General features: G+C 36.1%; 1 protein-coding gene across 4 annotated transcripts in view; it reads right to left on the bottom strand.

Annotated features, from left to right (window-relative positions):
- POLE2 (DNA polymerase epsilon 2, accessory subunit) overlaps nt 1–14,618 on the bottom strand; it is a 56,205-nt gene that overhangs the window by 4,707 nt on the left and 36,880 nt on the right. For 3 of the 4 annotated variants that reach the window (XM_074236016.1, XM_074236015.1, XM_074236018.1), the window contains 6 exons: nt 14,394–14,483; nt 7,286–7,340; nt 3,316–3,375; nt 3,150–3,227; nt 1,978–2,086; nt 687–863 (listed from right to left, as the gene is read on the bottom strand). In XM_074236016.1, coding sequence (XP_074092117.1) covers nt 687–863; nt 1,978–2,086; nt 3,150–3,227; nt 3,316–3,375; nt 7,286–7,340; nt 14,394–14,483 — 569 coding nt within the window. The remainder of the gene's footprint in view (nt 1–686; nt 864–1,977; nt 2,087–3,149; nt 3,228–3,315; nt 3,376–7,285; nt 7,341–14,393; nt 14,484–14,618) is intronic. The other variant, XM_074236017.1, reaches the window with a different exon arrangement.

Here is a 14,618-nt window from a genome sequence, read left to right as displayed (position 1 = left end):
TATCCAATTTATCTTCAGATGATTTCTGACAATTTTAAAAAATTAAATATACTCTACAGAGTTTAAGAATACTTTTTATAAAGTGCTGGGAAAAACTCTGGAAAGTCTTACATGAGTTAATACAAGTGAAATGTACTGTATACAAAGTAATAGCAATATTGTGGAATGATTAGCTGTGAATGACTTTGCTTTTCTCAGCAATAATGTGACCAAGACAACTCTGAAAGACTTATGATAAAGAATTGCTATCCATCCCCAGAGAAAGAGCTAATGGTGTCTGAATACAGATCGAAGCATACTTTTTCTTTACTTTTTTTTTTAATAATATGACTATTATATCAAATTACTAAATTACTTGCTTTCTCAGTGGGGGCTTAGAAGAGGAGGGGTTGGGTTTGGGTAAGAACTCAAAGTTTTAAAATGAATGTTCTTACATGTAATTTGGGAAAAATATTAAATAAATTAAAAAAGAAAAATAATCCTACAGACAAATTTCTAAATAAAAATATTTTTAAAAATATAAAAGTTTTGCTATGTTTGTAAAAATGTGGGGTGGATATCATGATTTAAAAGCCATACCTGAAAAACATATTCTTAAATGGGTCATATTTTTAATTTTTAAAATTAAAGATTTTTAAAAATATTTCTAATGGTAGCAGATAATGTAATGTTAAATGAATTCTTACAGGGTTTATGCAAAGGCAATCTGTATTAGTAATAGTAAAAGGATCATATTTGTCTGCAATAACAAGAAGATCAGGAACAGGATACACTCTCAAAGTATGATCATATGCCCAGTACACTGGACAGACGTAAAGTGGTAAAGGAGTCAGATGACCTTGTGATAAGAGAGTCTTTACAAACTGCAAAAGAAGCAGAAAAAAGTATGATGTAAGAATAAAGGACTTCTGTTTTTTTGCTTGAAAAATCTAATCTAGACAAGTTATTTCAAATCAAATAAGAAACAAGTAATATAAAGAACCAAAGGGACTAATGCTATTAAAAAAATACTGGTTGAGGGCAGCTAGGTGGTACAATGGTTAGAGCACCAGCCCTGGAGTCAGGAGTACCTGGGTTCAAATCCAGCCTCAGACACATAATAATTGCCTAGCTGTGTGACCTTGGGCAAGTCACTTAACCCCATTGCTTTATATAATTTTTTTTTTAAAAAGTACTGCTTACCATCTGTATCCCAACAAAGAACCGTGGAGTTTTGACAAAGTTCAAGGACTATTCCCTTTAATTTAGAAAAAAAACAACCTGCTATCTTATTGTCTGATCTTGTTATCTCTTATACTTTGTATTTCTTCTTTAAGGATGTGATTTCTCATCACACTCATTTCAGGTCAATGTACAACATGGAAACAATGTAAAGACTGACAAATTGCTTTCTCTGGGGGGGGGGAAGTGAGACTGGGGGAAAAAATTGTAAAACTCAAAATAAATAAAATCTTTAATTAAAAATTAAAAAGTAGGGGCGGCTAGGTGGCACAGTGGATAAAGCACCAGCCCTGGAGTCAGGAGTATCTGGGTTCAAATCCAGTCTCAGACACTTAATAATTACCTAGCTGTGTGGCCTTGGGCAAGCCACTCAACCCCATTTGCCTTGCAAAAACCTAAAAAAAATAAAAAAATAAAAATAAAAAAAAGTGCTGCTAAGGATAGAGACAAGACACTCTTCTTATAAACTTCTTATATCTGGTAGGTAGTATACAATCCTCTCAACAAAAAACACAACTGACTAAGAATTGAAAATATACTTAGTAGCTTTAAATATCTAAGTTCTTAAGTTTCTCATTTTACACTGAAGATTTAGCAATAAAAAATATATAACTTTTTTTAAAGCAGTTCTCAGGAACCCATGTTTGAATTTGTGACAAAGAAATATTTAAAAAAGGTAAGAATTATATGAGTGTGGTACAGTCATTTTTATTTAATTCAATATAACATAGCTTAAGAAAAAATATGTTTACTTACATGATGAGGAATATCCACATTGCTGCTAGGAAAATGGACACAATTTCTGCACATTTTATTCACCAAGTCTTCACGAAAGATAATGATTTCTTGTGTACAATATTGAATTCTAGGAAGAAAATATGGGTTGAATTTTGGATACTTAAAAAGGCTTTTATTTATTTAGTTAGTTTTTGTCTAGGGCTAAGAAATATACCTAATTTTATTGGTTTAGGAAATTCCCAACTGAAGAAATGTTTTCTACTACCATCACTCACACCTCCACATTTTATAGTCTTTGAAAGCCTGCAAAAGGAAGGGCTTGAACCAGTCTTCCTGGCTTCAAGACTGACTTTCTACCCATCACATGCTTTCTTTCTTTGATTTTTTTATTTCAAAGAAAATTTCATTTTGCAACAGTAAGTCACCCCTTGCATTAATCTTGTAGAAAATTATACTATAAAACACAATTACAGTCAGTAATATAGACAGCAAATGTTTTGTAATATTTCCATTATATATATATATATATATATATATTTTTTTTTTTTATTTAGATTTTTGCAAGGCAAATGGAACAGTTAAGTGGCTTGCCCAAGGCCATACGATTAGGTAATTATTAAGTGTCTGAGGCCGGATTTGAACCCAGGTACAGATCCTGACTCCAGGGCCGGTGCTCAATCCACTTCATCACCTAGCTGCCCCAATATTTCCATTCTTAATAAGCTTTGTAAAAGAGTAGGTTAAAAGAACAATTAATTTGTGCACACATAGGCAATAATACCAGATATTTTCAATAATTTATATCATATATAAAATGCTACTCTTCACGAGAATAAGTTTTAGAACTAGAACAGACCTCAGAAACACACCTCAGAAACAAATTCAATCCCCACATCATACAGATGAAGAAATTGAGGTTTAGAATGATTACAAGTGATTTAGCCAAGGTCACATGTGTAATACTTGAACCCAGTAACTCTGATTCAAAAGTTCTGCTATTTTTACTGTACTATATACTTCCTCACAACTCTGTTTTGAATTCTATTAATAGTACCCTTTCTTCTTCACTTATGATGAAGACATTTTGATTCAGCCACTTAAAGTCAAATATATGATAAACATTTTAATGAGGTCATATATTTCAACAAGGGAAAAAGAACTGCAACAAAACACACAATAGTAAAGTTTACCTGCAGGGATTTGTAGTGAAAACTGAAAATGGTATCCGTTGCCTAAATTCATTAGTGATACTTTCAGCAAGTGGTGGCCTATAAAAACAATTTGCACGGTACAGATTACATGTTAAAAGTTCCTCAAATTTCCTTTAAAGTTTTTAGAAATATGGCTTTAATTTACCTTGGTAATATAGAGCCAGGTCCAGGATCCTCTGGCCCAGGTACGAACACAAAACGACTGCTGTAAACATGACATGATATCATATGTTATTTTTACAATTACTAAACAATGTCAATAACATAAAAACAATCTATTTTGTGTCTGTAATGATTTAAATTTAAACTTACAATTAAAAAAAATATTGCCAAGTCTGCTTTTGTCATAAAAGAAACAAAGTAATTTTGGAAAACATGTCCCTTAATATGTAGAGAATAATGTAGAGATTATTGCACATCAATAGATTATTGGATGATTGGATTATCAAATAAGATATCTTTTGTTTTGAAGGATTTTTTTACAAAGCTAACATTTAAATTAAATTCATATATCTGTGACAGGTGACACACTCTGGAAAAACCAACATTCTCTAGCAATGGCTGTTAAAGTCAAAGAACTGGCCCCTTTTGCTATTAACCTTTGAATGAATGAATGAATGAATGAGCATTTTTTTGCTCACTAGTTCTTTAAAAGGGTGAATCCTTCAAGAATGAATAAATTTCAGACTTCACCTATTTGTAGCATATAAAGCATTTGCAAGATGGTTTAATATGATCTCAGTTACATATCCTAGTTCAAAATCAGAAAATGATAGGATTTTATGAGTAGAGATAGCATTAAAGCAGTATTATCATTTACTTTGCTGTAGCACCTAAAGGATAATGGGACCTTTCCATTTGACTTGCAGGTAGCAATCTTCCATCTATATATATGTTGTCTTTCCTTTTATATGGGAGATCCTTGAGAGCAGAGATTCCTTGTTTTGCTATTCATAACCACCTTGGTACTTTGTAAAAGGGGGCACTTATTTAATGCTTCATTCTTTGATTCATTTATCCCAACTGCACTCCTCGATGTTTTCCAACTCATGGTCTTCCTAAAATGTAGTATCCAGAACTGTATCAGTGCTATAAATGTGGTCTCATGAAGACAAACTAACCTTGGACAATTACCTCCTTATTCCTGGAAACTATGACTTTCTTGGCAGTCTTTGCTTGCTATCTCACACACTCATGTTGAACATATAGTACACTAAACTTTCTACATCTTTTTTCACATGAAATCCTGTAAGTAAGGCTTTATCTGTACAAAGTACAACAAATTTTACCTCATTTGATACTTATAGCATTATCTAATGAATTACACAATACAAGCTTTATAATCCCTGTTTTACAGATAGGGAAATTTGAAATAGTTGTCCATGTCATGTCAGAAGATCTTAGACTTTTCCCAAATTATGGTGGTTACAGTTTGCAGACCCTTTGGTCATTCATTCTTCCTCAACCAGGTTCAGACTTCACTCACTTTCTTTTTTTCCCAATCCTCAACTTCTGTCCTTATATTAGGAGATATTAATAGTCACAATATATTCTCTCAAGCTCCATAATTTCCTTAAACTCCTTCATTTCCCTGTGGGCACACCCAGGGTCAGTCATACAATAGGTCTCACCATTACCCATTAATGTTCCAATTCCCTAATTAGAAAGTCTGGATGTCCCCTTCCAGATTAGTTTCAGCCTTCTCTATGCCCCACTCCTCCCTTCTCTCAGCAGCTTCTCTAATCTTTACTTCTGCTCCAACTCCCTCCCTCCTTTTCCAATCTCTAATTGTTAATCACTTGAACTCTCAACTGTTCTCTGCTCTTGAATCTCTTTCCCCCTTCTCTTATTGCTATTTATCTACTACTTATCTCTTGAGAAACCTCAGCCCTGGATCCACCCTTGGCAGTCCTGGAGGAAGTCTCACAACTGTACTGACCCAGTACATTACAAATTCATGCTGTCCCACTTCAACTGGACCTGTGCTGCAATAAAGTAGTCCTTTAATTCCTTTCTAATAGAGTCCATGTCACTGCTCACAGAAGTTATTCCAAACCTTCCCTTGCTTCAAGCCTCCTCTACCTCTCCCTTTGCTCCTCTTAGCTGAGTACTTTGGCTTCAATTTTTTCCATAAAGAGGCATTCTATGTGATCTTTCTTTTCCCATTTTCATCTCAAAGTCCTTTGATCTCATCTCCTATTCAGACAGAGAAGTGGCCCTTTTCCTAACAAAGTTAATCTTTCTACAGTACACTTGAGCCCATGTATTCCCATTTTCAGCAGTTGGCATCTGCAGGGATGCTCTCTCTTACTCTCAAATCTCTAACCTCTTCCTAGTTACTGGTTTCTTCCATACTGCTTTCAAACCAAAACCTCACCCATCCTTAAAAATTTTCCCTAGAGGGGGGCAGCTAGGTGGTGCAATGTGTAGATTCAGGAGGACCTGAGTTCAAATCCAACCTCAGACACTTAATAATTACCTAGCTGTGTGACCTTGGGCAAGTCACTTAACCCCATTTGCTTTGTAAAAACACAAAAAACAAAAAAAAATTTCCCTAGACCACAGTCACTTAAAGAATATTAATGATTAACTGCTTGTTATAGATATTCAAAGGATCACAGATCTAGAGCTTAGAAGGGACCTTAAGAGGCCATCTAGTCCAATTTTCTCACATTACAAAGTTTAGGAAACTAAGGCTCAGAGAAATTAAGTAATCTGGAAAAGGTCACATAGCTAAGTGGACTTAGGTGTCAATGGATAGAATGTTGGACCTGGAGTCAAAAGATCTGAGTTTAAATCTTGCCTGTATGGCCCTTGGGCAAGTCACTTAACCTTATTTGTCTCAGTTTCCTCATCTGTAAAATGAGCTGGAGAAGGAAATGGCAATTTGCACCAGTATGTCTTCCAAGAAAATCCCAAATGGGGTCACAAACAATTGAACATGACTGAAAACAAGTTGCTTTTAAATATATTTATCTCATTTGGTCCTTATAACTGCTTTGTGAGGTAGAGACAGGGCATGCAATGTTATTTCTATTTTATTGATGTGGAAACTTTGTATCAAATGACTGAGCTGTGGTTTGTTTCAAAATGAAACATATTTCCAAACACCATTATCATACAGTGACTATAGTTAGAAGGGAAGGTATTTATTTGTCAAGGGGTGAAGGGGAGAGATTGCTAGGGGGAAGTGGAGTGCAATAATAATGATTAAAGAAAAGCACATGAGTTACACATTAAAAAAGCAGAGCCTAGAGGAGTTCAAAGGGCAATGTTTGTTCTATTACTTTAAATTATGGTATGTAAAAGGAACATATACATATGTAGATTTGCAGTTGCATGTATAATCAATCCTAACTTTTAGGCCTTTCTTGTGTTTAGAAATGTTCATGTTTGTTGATGATTTTCTAATTTGTATAAAATCTAGTACTAACTAGATTATGGGAAACAGCTACATTATTACATAGGTGTAGGCAATACAAATTAATGCTATGAAACTGATATATTTTGACATGATAAAGGAAATAAAAAGAGAAAAGCTATTTGTATGCAGATGTTACAACTGAGTTACATATACAGTAATAAAAATCAAACAACCTAAATGTTCAATTATTAGAGAAATGATGATGGGACCATGGTGCAACAATAAAATAGATATACCACCTTAAAAATGACAAAAAACAAATTATGCTATTATTCAAAAATAAGGTCTGTGAAATAATGACAAGTTTAAAAAAATTATAAATATTAGATACATAATAACAGCTCTATAAAAATGTATATCATGTACATTAAAAGGGTATACTTTTAAATGTGCAATCAAAGATAATAGAAGTCATGCTATTTCTTTTTGCAAGGCAATGGGGTTAAGTGGCTTTACCAAGGCCACACAGCTAGGGAATTATTAAGTGTCTGAGGCCGAATTTGAACCCAGGTACTCCTGACTTCAGGGACAGTGCTCTATCCACTGTGCCACCTAACTGCCCCCATTTCTTTTTTCATAATATACTTTCATTAGTTTTTAATTTTAGTTTAAACCATCACTAATAAAATTGTTTTGTTGAAAAACAAGAAAGACTACCAAAGTGGTAGAGTATGGAAGAGTATGTCATTACCTTTGGTGAATATTAGGGTATTCACATATTATATCTGCGAGAGCCTTCAGGGAATCTAAAATTGTAAAAGAATATTAAAATCAATTTTGTATGCTTCAAAATATGAAATGAAATCACATCAAATTCTGCAATGGCCTAAAGCTTTTAAATTAATGATTCAAATTAAAGTAATTTACAATTAAATTTAACATAAAAAGGGTTTTATCTGTCAATTAGCTATTTGGAATCTGGAACGTTTTTTCCCATGTTACAAAACTGATAGTTGCTCAAACTAATTCACAAAAATCCGTTTAACTCATAATCAAGCTCAAGTGTGGTACTTTTCTTTGTCACAACTCTGGCCCTCAGCTTATTATATTTGAGCTCCTGTCTCTAAAGCAAAAACCAGTGTAATATTTTTTATATTATTATAATAATGACATTGTTGTGAGAGTAAACATAACCCCCCCCCCAAAGATGAGAAATCACAAGAATAGTAAGAGAAAGAAAAATATACTTCAGTCTGTGTTCAGATTCCAACAGCTTTGTCTCTGGGATGAGTTGCCTTCTTTATCATTAAGTCCACCAAAGAAGCTGCTTCACTATTTTTCCCATAGTTGCTATTACGAGCTGCATTTCCCTCCATTCTAATCTTCCCCACTCTCATTTGTTCTGTTCACTCTCTCCTTTTGTTCTGTCCCTGATCAGAAGTGTGCTGTTTCTGAGTACCCTCTCCCATGATCTTCCCTCTCTTCTATCACCTATTTCCCCCCTTCACTCCTCCCATTCCCCCTTATCCCATCCCTTTCCTCTCATTTCTCTCTGGGGTAAGATAGATTTCCATATCCTATTAAGTGTGTATGTTATTTCCTTTCTGAGCCATTTCTGATGAGAATGAAGGTTCATTCATTCCCCCTCGCCTTCCTCGGTTCCATTCCATTGAAAAAGCTTTTTCTTGACTCTTTTATGGGAAATATCTTAGCCCCTTTCTTCCTCTCCTTTCCCTTCCTCCCAGTACTTTTCCTTTAATCACCCATTGATTCCATCTTTAAATCATATTCAGAATAATACTTTTTAAGGGATTTTATGTATATTAACAAAAAAGGAAAGAGACAAGGGATAAAATACAGGGGCTAAGTGAAAGTCCTATGTAAGTATTAATGTGGTAAAAATACTGTAAAAGGAAGATAATAAAATTGTCATTTTTTTTGTTGTAAGGCAGTAGGGGTAAGTGATTTGCCTAAGGTCAGCTAGGTAATTATTAAGGGTCTGAAGTCACATTTGAACTTAGGTCCTTCTGACTCTAGGGCCGGTGCTCTATCCACTGTGCTACCCAGCTGCCCCCCCATTATCATTTTTATATTTCATTAAGATTTACAAAACAATTTACATGTTATCTCATTTGATCACCACAGCAACTTTATGTGGTAGGTGCTACTATTATTCACATTAGAAAAATGAGGCTGAGGGGCAGCTAAGTTGCATAGCGGATAGAGCACTGGACCTGGAATCAGGTGGACCTGAGTTCAGATTTGACTTCAGACCCTTAATAATTACTTGGGCAAATTACATAACCCCAATGCCTTGCAAAAGCCCTCCCCCCCAAAAAATGAAGCTGAGAGAGGTTGCTGCCCAAAATCAAACAGATTTTTAAGTATGAGCCAGAATTTGAATTTGAGTCTTCTTGATTCCAAGTCTAACATTCAAACCACTGTACCACCTAACTGCTCAAGATATCCAAACTTTTTTGACTTTGCATTCCATCAGTAAAATATATATGGCTATAATCTTACAATATGTGTATATTTATTTTAGAACCATATATAGTATACTAATATTTATTGTACTTTGTAAGCTGTATACATGACAAGAAGAAATTAAAGAACAGCTAGGTGGTGCAGTAGATAGAGCACCCACCCTGAGTAAGGAGGACCTGAGTTCAAATCTTGCCTCAGACACTTAATAATGACCAACTTGGGTCACACACTTAACCTCAATGTCTTGCAAAAACTAAAAAAAAATAAAGAAATTAGAGGATGAGGTAAAGATGAAATAATATTTCATTTAAGAGTCAGTAGGAGCTACTGATATCTACTGAGTAAGGGGATGAAATGATCAGATCTCTCCTTTAGGAAAACCACATTGGCAGCTCCGTGGAGAACAGGCTTGGAGGTAAAAGGCTAGAGGCAAGGGGGTAAAAGAGTACGCTATTGTAATAGTTCAGGTCAGAGTGAATGCTGGCTTGAAATAGGGTAATGGTGTTGTAGAGATAGAAAAGCCAGGATTTGGTGATCAGACATATAGGAAGACTAAGAGTAAGGAATTAAGGATGATAGTATAGTCACAAACCTAGACAGTGTCACCATTAATTATGAGAAATTTTAGAAGAAAGATTAGTTTGGGCGGGGGGGGGGGATAATAAGCCGGTGATATGTTTCAAAACCATCTTGTGAGGCATATCACATGGAAATCAAAAAGGGGAGTTGAATGGTCCTCTACTTGACTGCTACTACCCAGAGCACAGAGCATCAAGGTACCTGTCACAGACAGCCACAAGGTGATCTAGGGGATCAGTGAACAGGAAGGGATGGGAATGGAGGACTCAAAGAAACAAAAACAATAAAGGTTTCCAGATGGTAACTTCTTAGTTGGTGCTTTTGGTAACTTGGTAGTTAAAATGCCTGATATACAAATGTATCAAAAAGAGTTTCATGAGGGGCAAAATGGGTGGATGAATGTAGGTAAGGTTGGGTAAGGTCATGGTTCCCTTGCATTTAGGCCATGGCTCCCTTTATGGAAACCACTGAGATAGAGAGAAAAGATCATTCATTCATTATTTGTCCTTCATTCTCAAAGAAGAAAAGTGACACCAGGAAGGTGATGACAATACTTGCAAGTAAATGGAATTATGTGAGGCAGAGTTCTTTAAATCTCAGCCTCTTTCTCCTCCAGAGTCATCTGGGTCCAGCAGCAAGATATATATACAAGATATATATATGGGGGAGGGGGGGCGTGCAGAGTCAAGATGGCAGAGTGAAGACAGGAATCCCCATAAGCTCTTCCCCAGACCACTGCTAATAGCTTTAAATTATGACTAACCAAATTCTAGAGAGGCAGAACCCACAGAAAGGATTTTCCGGCTCAAGACAACTTGGAAAATCTGCAGAAGGGTCTATTCCACCAGGTTTGGAAAGGGCCATAGCCCACAGCCCAGGCCATAAAGAAACAAACTGGCTCCAGCCATCCAGAAACAGCCCACAGGGTACCTGGGTCAGGGGGTGGTTTCTAGACCTCTCAGCCTAGTGATTGCTAATGATAACTTGGAAGGTCAGTGGAAAAACTCTGCTGCAACAGAGTGAGCATGGAGCTTAGTCCACTGCAGGCCTCAGCACAGATCCAGACCCCAGGAACCAGAAGCAGGTCACCAGAACCACCCAGCAGCTGCTTCAAGAGCACTTGGATGAAAAATGATTAAATGGGTCAGGAGAGACTGCAGAGGTCTCTCTGCTATCCCTGGGGCAGGACTCTGTTGCTTTGCCTATACTCAGAACCTGGTCACATACTGCCATAGCAAAGCAGGGATCCTCCTCACAGCTCTAGGACAGAGTGCTTGTGGTCATCCACAGACCAAAGCACAGGCCAGGAGAGCACACTGAGCCTCTCCTAAGACCTTGAAAGAATTGAGGTCCCAGAAAACAGCTAAAAAACTCTCAAAAACTTGGGAAAGTGAATCCTCCACTCTGGAAGCAGGACCCAACCTTTAAAAAAATTTTTTTAAATTTATTTAAGGCACTGGTGTGAAGTGACTTGCCCAAGGTCACAAAGATAGGCAATTATTAAGTGTCTGAGACTGGATTTGAATTCAGGTCCTCCTGATTCTAGGGTCAGTGCTCTATCCACGGCACCACCTATCTGCCCCAAGCCCCACCTTAACAAAGAGTTAAAATATAGGCTGGGGAAATGAGCAAAATACAGAAGAAAAAAGAATCTGATCATAGAAAATTATTTTGGTTCCATGGAGGATCAAAATACACACTCAGAAGATGACAAAGTCAAAGCTTCTATACCCAAAGCCTCCAAGAAAAATATGACTTGGTCTCGGGTTATGGAAGTGCTCAAAAAAAGAGTTTGACAATCAAGTAAGGGAGATAGAAGAAAAACTGGAAAGAGAAGTAAGAGCAATGCAGGAAAATCATGAAAACCAAGTCAGCAGTTTGGTGAAAGAGAGATACAAAAAACTGGGAGGAGAAATGAGAACAATGCAGAAAAATCATGAAATCAGCAGCTTGGTGAAAGAAATACAAAAAAATACTGAAGAAAATAATATGCTAAAAACTAGTTTAGGCCTAATGGAAAAAGCAAAACAAAAGGCAAATGAGGAGAAGAATGCCTTAAAAAGCAGAACTGGCCAGCTAGAAAAGGAGATAAAAAGCTCTCTGAAGAAAATAACTCCTTTAAATGCAGAATGGAACTAAAGGAAGCTGATGACTTTGCAAGAAATCAGGAAAAAATAAAACTTTTCCAAAAAATTAGAAGAAAATGTGAAATATCTCATTGGAAAAACAACCAACCTCAAAAACAGATCCAGAAGAAATAATTTAAAAATTATTCGGCTATCTGAAAGCCATGACCAGGAGAAGAGCCCAGACTTCATTTTTCAAGAAATAATAATACAGCAAAATTGCCCTGAGATCCTAGAAGCAGAGGGTAAAAGAGAAATCAAAGGAATTCACTGGTCACCTCCGGAAAGAGATCCCAAAAGGAAAAACTTCCAGGAATACTATAGCCAAATTCCAAAACTCCCAAATCAAAAAGAAAATTCTAAAAGCTGCCGGAAATAAACAATTCAACTACTGAGGCTCCATAGTCAGGATTACACAGGATCTGACAGTATCTACATTAAGGGCTCTTCAGGATTGGAATATGATATTCCAGAAGGCAAAAGATCTTGGTTTAAAACCAAGAATCGACTACTCAGCAAAACTGAACATTCTCTGGGTGAGGAGAACTAACTATGTGGAACTTAATGATATTGAACTGTTTGTATTCCTTCATGGGAAGAAGATATTGATAACTCATATGAACTTTCTCATTTATAAGAGCTATTAGAAGGAGCATATATAGACAGGACACAGGAAGGAGCAGAAATTTTACAAGAGTCAAGAAATAGCTTTTTCAATGAAATGGAAATGGGGAAGGTAAGGGGGAATGAGTGAGTCTTCATTCTCATCAGAAATGACTCAGAGAGGGAATAATATACACACTTAATATGGTGAGGAAATCTATCTAACCCTAGAGAAAAATGAGAAGAGATGGGATGAGGGGAATGGGGGGAGGGAAGGGGAATAGGTGATAGAAGAGAGGGAAGATTGAGCGAGAGGGTACTCAGATATGACACACTTTTGGACAGAGCCAAGATGAAAGGAGAGAGAATAGAATAAATGAGAGTGGGGAGGAACTGAGTGGAGGTACAGCTAGAAATAGCAACTGTGGGAAAAATATTGAAGTAACTTCTCTGGTGGACTTATGATAAAGAAAGCAACTCACCCCAGAGACAGAGCCATTAGAATCTGAACACAGAGGGAAGTACATTTTTTTTCTCTTTATTCTTGAGGTTTCTTCATCTCCCTGGGGAGGGGGAAAGAGGGATTTATGTTCACTCTTATAACACATTCAATTTCAATCAATGTATAGCCTGGAAACAATGTAAAGACTATCAGACTGCCTTCTATGGTGGGGGGGGAGGGAAGGGAAGGTGGGTAAAAATTGTAAAATTCAAAACCTTACAAAAAAAATGATAGGTAGATACTATATCTATATCTATATCTATATATATATATATATATATATATATAGAGAGAGAGAGAGAGAGAGACAAGGCACAGGAGGGAGATGACTATGAAGTATAATATAAAGATAGAGTTAATGGGTGAAAAAGAAATGTACTGGGAGAAGGGAAAGGAGAGGTAGAATGGGCTAAGATATTTCATATAAAAGAGGCAGGAAAAAGCTTTTGCAAAGGAGTAGAAGGGGGAAGGTAAGGGGAAATGAGTGAACTTTTCTCATTTGAAGTGGTTCAGAGAGGAAGTAACATACATACTTAAGAGGGTATAGAAATCTATAAAAAAGGAGAGGAAAGGGATAGGAGAAAGGGGACAGGGGAGGGGGTTGTAGGTGATAGAAGAGAGGAAATAAAGATTGAGGGAGAGTGGTAGTTAGTTATAATATACTTTTCAGAAGGGATAGCGTGAAAAGAGAAAGAACAGAATAAATGGGTGTGGGCAAGAATAAGATGGAAGGAAATTCAGTTAGCAATAGCAACTATGGGGGAAAAAATATTGAAGCAACTTCTCTGATGGACTTGGAATGTGATCCATCCCAAAGACTGACTGATGCAAACTTTTCTCTCTCACTTTATTTTTCTTGAGTTTTCTCAGTCTTCATGGGGGAAGGGGGGGATTATGTTTACTTTTACAACAAGATTATTGGAGTAATGTGAAAAAGTAAATGAACAGAAGAAGTGATTACAACAACAAAAAAGAGATATACATCAGGATGACTGCCATTGGCCCCCAGAGGGAAAGAAAGAAGGCTAGGCATGGTGAAAAAAAGTAGTGGTATCGGAAATTTATTATTTTTGTTTCCAACAAAAATTATCCTGATAACACAAACTATATGGAGATACTAGATAGCTGTCTGAAGGGGGAGGGGGGGAGTGAACTACTAGGTACTGCAGTAGGAAATGAAAGATTTCTATAACCATCAGCCATCCTTAGGTTCAGAGTTGAAAGGGATCTTCATTACCAGCTATTTTGCAGATAAGGAAACTCAGAACAAGGAGGTCAGTAAAATATAAGCCCCTTGAGGGAAAGCACTATGTATCCTTATGTGGCAGTCACCCTCTAGTCCTAAACATTTTGAAGTACATTGTAGGTGTTTAATGCTTACCTTGATGTACAAGGTAAAAAAGATGATGAGTAGAAGAACTCGAATTTGAAACTAGGAACTTTGACTTCAAATCCTAGGGCTTTATCTATTATACAGCTGAAAGTCAGGGACAAGTTACCACATGTCACCAATTTGATTTATAAAAAAAAATGCATCTAGTCTTTAAAAAGATTTTCAATACCTTTCAATGACTGAACATGATTTTTTCCATATGGTGCAGATGAAAAATTTCCACAGAAAATGAAACAGGTTGGAGGTACAGAAGAATAACCTAAGAAGTATAAGAACAGATAAAGATTACTTCTCAATGCAAGAATTCTATTTATAAATAAATGAGCATATATATCATGAAGTTATTTATAGCATTAGGTAAAAATATTTTTCAAATCTAATAAAATTTATAAAC

This window comes from Macrotis lagotis, chromosome 4 (assembly GCF_037893015.1).
Source record: "Macrotis lagotis isolate mMagLag1 chromosome 4, bilby.v1.9.chrom.fasta, whole genome shotgun sequence".
Classification (NCBI taxonomy): Eukaryota; Metazoa; Chordata; class Mammalia; order Peramelemorphia; family Peramelidae; genus Macrotis; species Macrotis lagotis.
The sequence above is the reverse complement of the archived record's forward strand: the minus strand, read 5'-3'. Positions and strand labels throughout refer to the sequence as shown.